At 46.4% G+C, this 9,634-nt stretch overlaps 2 protein-coding genes across 2 annotated transcripts in view; both read right to left on the bottom strand.

Moving 5' to 3' along the window:
* Window positions 1–6,531: 6,531 nt before the first annotated feature.
* LOC135830983 (zinc finger protein 362-like) lies at window positions 6,532–8,793 on the bottom strand. The gene has a single exon (XM_065343226.1). The coding sequence runs from the start codon at window positions 8,732–8,734 to the stop codon at window positions 7,184–7,186; it is 1,551 nt and encodes a 516-aa protein (XP_065199298.1). The 5' UTR covers window positions 8,735–8,793; the 3' UTR covers window positions 6,532–7,183.
* A 262-nt stretch (window positions 8,794–9,055) lies between these two features.
* The window catches only part of LOC135805356 (uncharacterized), a 2,180-nt gene continuing 1,601 nt past the window's right edge, over window positions 9,056–9,634 (bottom strand). Inside the window, exon 2 of the mRNA XM_065319384.1 lies at window positions 9,056–9,165. Coding sequence (XP_065175456.1) covers window positions 9,056–9,165 — 110 coding nt within the window. The remainder of the gene's footprint in view (window positions 9,166–9,634) is intronic.

Genomic DNA, 9,634 nt, shown 5'->3' with positions numbered 1-9,634 from the left:
CTCCGGTTCAATGAGAGTCTAGACAGGCTGCGAAACAGTGTCCAGCGCGTTATCAACGAAGTCCATCAGCTAAGACCTAATGTCGCCAAGACTGAGATATTACTCCTGCCGAACTCAGAGCCAACCCCTGCATTCACTCTTCCCGGATCCCTCACAGACCTCACAGTGGTAAAGCAACACAAACATCTTGGTTCGGTCATTGACTCAGACTTATCGTTTAGTAGACATGTCGACTATATCTGTAGCAAAGTCAGTTTTTTTCTGAGTGGAGTTCCAAAACAGGCCTAAACCTAATGACAATGGTCCCACTGATAATAAGAGGAAAGAAAAATATATAAAAATAAGCGGACAAACAGAACAGAGAAGAAGATAGTTAGACAACTAATATGAGTACGGCGGCAGGGGAAAAAAGTCACAAGCACGGCAACCGGGAAGAAAGGAGTGAGTGAGAGAGAGAGAGAGAGAGAGAGAGAGAGAGAGAGAGAGAGAGAGAGAGAGAGAGAGAGAGAGAGAGAGAGAAAGATAGAGAGAAAGAGAGAGGTAGTGAAGGAGATGAGTTCATCCTAGTTGACGGTACTGCCTAACAGAAAGGCCAGGCTTAGCGATTTGAAAGTGGAGCGCTTTCTTTCGAGGCGTGGTGTGTCTGGGAGCTGGTTCCACAGGATAGCTCCAGCATGGCTTATGCGCTTAACTGAGGATGCAGTAGGGGACACAGGAATGATGGGTAACTTGCTACTCCCTCCTCGTGTTCCTCGAGAGGGACTACGTGTGAAAAAGCTTGCAAACAGAGTACTTGAAAATTTGTTCAGGCAGCGCCAAATGAATACAAGAATGTGCATGTGGGTGTATATACTGAGGGTATGGGCATTCATGCGTTCAAGTAAGGGAGTCGTGTGAGTGCGAGGCTGCACACCGAGCGAGCCGCACGTTTGAACAAACTATCTAGGCGCTTTATCCTGATAAGACGATGAGAAAGGGGCATAGGCAGCAGATGCATAGTCAAATTCTGATAATATAAAGGACCTGAAAAACTGAACACGGCAAGAAAAAGGCAAACATGCTGCACTTCGATTTAGTAGCCCAATCTTAGCAGCAACGCGGCGTGCAACATGGCTTGTCATGGTGTTCCAGCTCATGTCTGAGTCGAAATGTAGGCCAAGATACTTGGCCGTTTTCACAACAGGCAGCGTCTGCCCATTACACAATTAATGACATGCAGCTCTAGTGCTTGAGATGGGGATGGGGGAATAGGCAATATCTGTGTCTTTCTTTCATTAAGAATTGAACCTTGGCCCTTCAGCCAGGTGGCCAGATGCTGAACAGCAGCTAAAAGGTGTACAGAAACAGCTTCCGCAGACTCCCTGCTACATCGTATAGAGATGTCATCAGCAAACTGGATTGCTCCTGTAGTGGATCTGGGTCCATATTTGTGTTATAGTGTTTGACCTTTGTCTCTGCATTAATCTACCCCATTGCCATTTATGTCTGACTGGTGACATCATGCATACTACGCACGTGCACCGTACGACCTTGCGGCATTCACACTGTATGCTGATGGCAACTCATGCTACTTTATCTATAGGTTTTATTCTAGTAATTAGTTAGTTGAAACCAGGACGAAGTTGAGTGTTGTTGTGTGTTTTAGATGACTGCGAAAGTCATTACATGGTGTCAGAAGTAGTGTAGTTACAGTAGGATTCGAGGCCATGGCTCGCTTCCAGCCACCTGCGGCTTTCGATTTTAGCTCCCCGGACCGATGGCCCGCGTGGAAGCTCAGGTTCTCACGTTTCCGCATGGCTGCGAAATTGTCGTCAGAGAGCGAAGAAATCCAGGTCTCCACTTTACTGTATAGTTTCGGACCCGACGCCGACCTTGTGTTTGAATACCAGCTGGGCTTGTCCGACGCCGACAAAAAAGAAATATGCTGAGGTTGTCGAAGCATTTGACACGTACTTCCGTCCTGCAACGAATGTCGTCCACGAGCGGGCGCAAGTCGAACAACTCATCCAACGGCCAGGACAAACTCTAGAGGAATTTGTTCGCGATCTATACAAGGGAGCCGAATTTTGTGACTTTGGCGGAGAGAAGGACAACCGGATCAGGGACCGTCTTGTGGCGCACATGTGCAACAAACGCGTCAGCCTTGAGATCCAGATGAAGGAGGCGTCCGAACAGACCCTTGCCAAGGCACTCGCGTATGCCCGGCAAGCGGAGAAAGTTGAGGCCCAGGTTGCAGCTCAGGGTCGCTCTGCAGCTGCTTCGTCCGTATCGGAGCTACAGTCCATTCATAAAAAAATGGGTCCTGGCTCTGGCGAGCTCCCGTATTTGGCGATTTTTCGTGATTTCATCGTACACAGTGCAGTGCTGCGAACTTTGAAATTTGAAAAAGGGTCCAAAAAGGGTGCCTGAACTGGGGTTCGAACCGCAGAATGCACTGTTGCAGGCGGGGTCAAACGGCCTGGATTTTGATGGTTTTTCCCAATTCAGTGCTTTTGGGGCAAAACCTGGCCGAAATCCTATTCTTGCTATGGCTTGCTTTTTGGACAAAAAAACTTCAGAAACATAATTGGAAGAGGATTCCATATGGGATTGCAGAAAAAAATTCTAAAAAAACTGAACGTTTGACCCATTTATGGCCAAAAGCTAGAAGTTCATTTTTTTCTCAATGGACTGTAGTCTTCTCATCAGCCGTCTCTCACCGCCCTGTTTGTTCCCGTTGTCCAGGGAAGCACATTTCCATCGAACAAGCCTTGGTACTCTGCTGTTCACCATCGTCAGAGGCGGCTTCGGGATCGCCTCTTCGCCAAGGCCAAACGTCTCGGATCTACAGATAGTTGAATAGCGTATAGACTCTCACGTAACTGTCTTACTTCCTTGCTCCGGAAGGCGAAACGCCATTATCACGAGAGGATGGCGAGAGACATGGCTCAGCATCATGGAACCCGTACATGGTGGCGCAAAGCAAAGATCCTTTGTAATGTGAATCGCCCGTCTCCGGTTATCCCTGACCTCTACCATGACAACCAAGCCTACCCAGCCACGAGTAATACGGAAAAGACGAATCTCCTAGCCAAAGTGTTTGCGAGCTACAGCCAGGCGCCACTGCTAACACCTGACCTGCACTCAGCTGGTATTTTAACACCCACGTCCACTGTGAAGTTCTCCATACAACCATTCTCTGTGCAGTCCGTATTTGACACGCTACCCAGACTTCCCATTCAACGGAAAACCGCTGGACTGCTGAACAATCGCATCCTTGGGGAAACAGCTGAGGTCACGTCACAGTCTCTTTCCGCCCTTTCCAACCGCTGCTTGCTGTCCAATACTCAGCCCAGGGAGTGGAAATCTGCCGTTGTTGTACCTGTGTTCAAGGGAAAAGGTAATCCTTCTCACCCAGTCAATTACCGTCCTATATCGCTGTTAAATGCAGTTGCCAAATTGTATGAGTCTATGATTAGCCGTCAGTTTTACTCGTTTGTTGAGAGCCATAAAATTATCAGTTCCAGCCAGTTTGGCTTTTGTCGAAAGAGGTCAACAGTTGACCAATTGGTACAGCTTACCTCAATTGTTTCGCGTGCATTTGACTCTAAGTCTTCTTGTGGCCAGCTGTTCCTTGATCTTTCTAAGGCCTTTGACAGAGTTAGTCATCATTTACTTATTCAATCTGTTTCAGGTTGGTGTTCTCTTTCTGCCTGTTCTTGGGTGAAGGACTTCATCAGTGATCGTAGTATTTGCGTTCGCATTGGCCAAACTCTTTCTGACCCTTTGCCCATCACCGCTGGCGTACCCCAAGGTTCCCATCTCGGCCCACTTCTTTTTAACCTGTGCATCAACTCCTTTCCTGATGCCCCTGCTTCTAGTACCCTATCCCTTTTTGCTGATGACTCTTATTTAATTCTTGTTTCTCCAGCAAACACCTCACTTCCTATCCATCATGCATTGCTCCAGACTGACATTGATAAGTGTTGTCAATGGTCATCAGCTACTGCCATGACGTTTAACACCAGTAAATGCGTCCACCTACCCTTTCAAAAATATGCATTTGCCCCCGGCCCGTCATCCCCCTTGACAGTGAACGGTGTGCCTATTCAGAAAGGTGATAGCCACTGTCATCTCGGCGTGACTATCACTCCTTCACTAAATTTTTCTGACCATATAAAATCTATCACCCATAAGTTTCGCAGTCGTGTTTTTCTGTTGCGCCATATGGCCCATTTCCTTTCTGCTTCAACCGTGAATTTGCTCTACAAGTGTTACGTACGACCACTGTTAGAATACGCAGTCCCTGTCTGGTCATTCGCCGTATCCCATTCAGATTCGCTTACGTTAGACCGACTGCAAGCCGTTGCTGCTCGTTCATATCTGCTTTGTAAGTCCCGGCACCCTCATGAGTGGGAAACCCCGAAGTAGATTCTTAATCGTGCTTGTGACTGGTCATCCCTGAAGTGGCGTCGTCAGATTCTATCCTTGCTGTATTTTCATCATGTCTTTTACCAGTTTCCGTCTTTGCTAATTCGTTTCAAATTCAATGTATCCCTTAGTTGTCGTCACCCGTCCTCTATAGTTTTACCTCGTTCTGGCGCCCATTTCCTTAAATCCCCTCTCTTCAGTTTATCTGTGGAATGGAACAAACTTCCAGAACACATCCGCTGCGTTCAGTCCTCTGTCAATTTTCGCATTGCTCTAAAGGCTCATTACTCACAGCATAGATATTCTCTGACTGGAATTCCGAACTTTTCCGTTTGAGAATTTTTTTCCTTGAAATTAATCCTTGCTGGGGTTTTTTTCATCTAAATGTCCCGCTATTATCTGCAGAGGTGATTTCTTCCCTCGTCGATTTCTTTCCTGCTTTTATTCCTCGATATTTAGGTACTTGTTTCCCTTCTTCCCATGCTTCATCTTCCACTCTCCTCTCCCCCATTTCCCCATTTTTCTTGCGATATTTATGTGGGAGACTTCCGTGATAAGCATCCATTTGCTTTTGGAGAATCCTTTTAAATAAATACAATACAAAAACCGAAGACCAATCACACTGTGCACGGACACCATTCTCCTACCCCCGAAGTATGACTTAATGCACCAATTAGGTCCCGGCGGATAATGCTGGAGAATTTGTGGATTCTGCTTTTCAATATACTCGCACTCTGCTCCAAAAAAGCACTGATAATGCTTGAATTCTGAATATACAAGATCCACAGAATTATTATTACTCAGCAGGCAAAGGCGTGGTAGCTGGTAGAAAAAACCCCGAACATGATTGTTATACGTAACTATTATGTTGGCATCAAAATTTATATATTTGTTCTATTTATCGCATGATTGTACTCGGCTCACACACATGTACATGTACATGTGTGTAATAAGCTGGGCCGCAAGTCACACAATCATCATGCCACCTAGCGCCTGTGTTTGGACCACAAGCATGGCATAGGGGATACACTCATGTATTCATGTACATGTACATGAACAGCGCCGCGTCGCTTCACTGTACACAAATGCATGCAATGCACGTACACTTCTTTTTTTGGATGGCTTTTTTATTTTTTTCGCCCTCCGGCTCCCTCATTGATTTCATCGAATAAGGTGACGCGTAACATAGAAAAAAACGGCGTGGCCTTAGTTAGTTTTCTGCCAAACGTACGGGATTATGCTAGCGTAATGCTAGTTTCCAGAATGTGCTCAATATGCTAGATATAATGTTAGCAATATCCGCTGGGGCCTAGCACCAATCCTTCAGCCTAACTACTTGGTGCGGGATCACCCGGGCTATACTAGCAGCCTGCATGACACACCACCCTTTCCGTCCTTGCCATAAGTCTCTACCGGCATTGACTCGATTGTAAATACAGAACTCGTACATCAAGATGTGTTTGCGCCTCCGGGTGATAGTAATTTGATGGCAGCACCAGAGCTGCCTTTAGTGCATGTGTGCGTGTTTTTTCTTGATATTTACCCTATGCTGGTGTCTTTGTTTGAGGTTTATGAAGTTGACGAAAAATTGGTAGCAAAGAAAACGTAGGTTTTTGTTGTTAGGCGGGAGATCGGGAGAGGTTTCAAAAACATCAAAAAATCGGGAGATCTTCTGGCTGATCGGGAGATTTGGAACCCCTACCAATGTCGATGGTGTCCTTTTTTGCGACCTCTTTATACTCCGCTCTTCAGCACCTAATACCTTACAATGTCGGGATTGCATTCACTCCCCCAATAGCTTAGTTCTATCCTGCGATTTTCATTCACGCTACGGTCTGTTTTATCTTTCTTATTTGGCTGAAGACAGATAAAATAGAAATCCATCTGATATTCGCACTGCTGCATCCCCATTGCTATTTCGACATGCATTATTTCGTAGAGTACCGATACATACTGTAACGATATCACGGCCATTCGTACCCAGGGGCGCAGGACACAGGAGACAAGCACTCGTTTGTTTGCATCAACGTATTTGAACAAAGGACATGACGGGATACCAGTGACAAAAACTCCACTGGAAGGAACAAAAAGACTGAAAAAGACAAAACTGAAGACTCAAAAATCACGAATGCTCATATAACGCATTTATGGGAGGCAATAGACAGTTTGGGGAATGTCATCATGCAGAAAAACAACACATCGTTCTACATCGCCTGCCACCTTGATGACATTCTAAAAATCAGTACACGGAACAAACGAACACCACGTTCCACATGGACAACACTCAACAGTCACATGTAGCAAAAGAAACCACAGCAAAAGAGAAAAACCACAAACGAGCCAGCTGACATTGTACCAAAACAAGCCAAAACTCTATGCTATTTTGTATCATATAAATCAATGAAGTGAGGGTTTTTGATCGCGGAGGGTGGAGGGATGTCTGCACCGGCAAATGCATTTTTAGGCAAGTACGAATACACGTGCATGTATGGCGGTCTGGGTGTGGCACCATATTTTGGAAGTTGAGGGTATGAAACGTACATACCCAAAATTAATAGTAGTACTGAAGGCACACACACACGCACACATGTCAGATTCTTCTATTGCTCATATTCGGCACAGTGCGCCCCAGTGTGAAAAGCATGCCCCTGCCCATAATTGGAATTAATCTCACGTAAACGGAAACTTCTTTCGCTGGTATCTTCTTATTTGCTGCTCCTGCCGACATTGTTGTTTTTGAACTGGTGATGCGGGAGCAATAGTGCACTGTCTGTTAGTTGCATCCACTGGGAGGTTTGGTTTGCTTCTCAATATTCGCCTTGTGGCTACGCACATGGCGGTTGCGATTGCCGGATTGTGAGAATGCCTGTTCACAGCCCGGCATAGTGCACTTGTATGGTTTCTCGCCTGTATGCGTTCTCGTGTGTTTGCTTAGTGCTGATTGGTCATAAAAACGTGAGTTGCATCTGTCGCAATGATATGGCTTCTCCCTGGTGTGTTTCCGGATGTGCAAAGTTAGACTATTTTTCTGCGAGAAGGCTTGTCCACACTCTGTGCAACGATGTGGCTTCTTGCCAGTGTGCACTGTCATGTGTCTTTTGAGCTGCGACGGATACGAGAAACCCCTTTTGCATTCCGGGCAGACTCGTTTGGCTTTGGCAATTTTTTCAGGTTCATTAGTCGACGGCTGCTGTCCAAGTACGTTACTCGGTGGTAGTGGCTCGCTGAGGTCATGGTGATGCGGTGGCATTACCTGCAGCCTGGGAATATGTGGTGGCTTGTGATGTTGTTGTTGTCGTTGTTGTTGTTGTAGGCCCCTTGCTAGTGATGGTGATAGCAACACATCAATACCACACGATGGCGCGAAAACATCATGGTTTAATACTGTATTTACATCAGAGCGCATGGCCGTAGAGACTTTTGGCAGGTAGGGAAAGTTTGCTGCATCACTCCAGCTGTTGGGTAGGTTAGGCTGAAGGAGTGGCTCCGCCGGACCTGGGTTTAAGGAGAATGGTGTTGCTGAGTTATCAGGTTCTTGCATTGACGGCTGCTGCCCGAGTAAGGTGCTCTGTGGAAATGGCTCACTAAGGTCGTGACGACGATTTGGTTGCATTTCTGGTAAACTTGGAATATGTTGTCGTCCTTGCCTTGACACTGCGATCGCATTCATGTCACCAGTAGGCGCAAACACATCATGAGGGAATCCTATATTTCCAAATGAGCTGACGCCTTTAGAAAATTGTGGCGGGAACGGAAAGAGTGCTGCATCACTCAAGCTGTTGGAAGTATGCTGGTTATTCGGCATTAGGCTATGTGGAAGGGTCGGTGCCGTCTGACCATGGTGGAAGGAGAATGTTGTCGCTGGGTTTTCAGGTTCTTTCATTGACGGCTGCTTTCCGAATACGTTACTCTGTGGTAGCGACTGGTGGAAGTCGTGTGGACTTGGTGGCAAGTCAAGTAAGCCGGCACTATTTGGCGGCTGCAGATGCTGTCGTCCTGACTGTAAGGCCATTGCTGGCGCTTGTGCTGCCGTCAACTTACTATCACCCAAATGCGCAAACGCATCATGATGTACGAGTCGTGTGTTCATATTGGATCCCATGCCCGTAAAGACTTCTGGCAAGGAGGACAAAAGTACTCCATCAAACAAGTTGTCATAGTGCTCGTGATCCTTGAGCTGAAGATTTGGTGCCGCCAAACCTTGTAGGTAGGAGAATGGTGTCGATGCGCTTCGTGATTGGTCTTGTGGAACCAAAGCGTCGTGAGCATAGGGGTTTGAAGCTACACCACTCTGACTGAGTTGATCAAAGGTAAACTGACTCATCCTGCTTGCGTTGCTATTGTCAATGGCAAAGACTAAAATTCATAAGTCGGCACAGAAACAAATTGGAGAGGTTCTGAACAAGGGTTGCAGTGAATAGGCATGAATCTGGGTGGTGGTACGAGTTAATAGGGAGTTGATGGTAATGAGATTCGATTTTGAGGTGTAGGTGGGAATGTCTCTCTGTTAGTGGTGCTGGAGTTATGCAATGTTAGTGCTGCGGGTCGATACAAGTGAGAAAGAGGAAATTGTTAGGGGTGTAGGTGCGTAGTCTAACCATATGTGTTGGTGTGCGTGGAAGATAGACGTTGCAAATGTGGCAAGTCATGCTCGATAGGATAGGTGTGTCAGGGTGATGGTGTGCTGCAGTAGTCTGCCATCAGCTGAAGGCGGTTGAGTTGTGGTAATGTGGGCTAAAATCAAGAGTCTGTGATCTAAAGTAGAAGAGTGTGTAATGTGAGTGTGCATGCACTTGGGGGGGGGGGGGGCTTCTTTATAAGCATACTCTTTGAGGTGTCGTTCGGTTGCTTCTTGCCATAATTCACACTGAAAGTATCTCCTGTTTTAGGATGGTATGTCAGCACACACATGCACAGTTATCTGCCAACCTGTGCAGTTTTCTACCTGAAGAGTTGAGGTATTACTCTCGACATAACGCTAGGTGACATTCCAGAGGTCCTGAAAAACGAGGAATGCGTGCAAATTTTCGCTCTACGTCGAATGAAGTGGGATACTTCGCACGGACTGTCGCAACTTTGTACTCGCAACTTGCATTTGTTGTCTTGGTGGTATGACTAGTAAGCTGGATTTATGTGGCGACTGGATATTATGTTGTCTTCATCGGTGTAAGGCCATTGCCGGCTCTGGTGCTGATATCACATTACTATCACCCAAAGACGCCAA

Source organism: Sycon ciliatum, chromosome 1 (genome assembly GCF_964019385.1).
Source record: "Sycon ciliatum chromosome 1, ocSycCili1.1, whole genome shotgun sequence".
Classification (NCBI taxonomy): domain Eukaryota; kingdom Metazoa; phylum Porifera; class Calcarea; order Leucosolenida; family Sycettidae; genus Sycon; species Sycon ciliatum.
The sequence above is the reverse complement of the archived record's forward strand: the minus strand, read 5'-3'. Positions and strand labels throughout refer to the sequence as shown.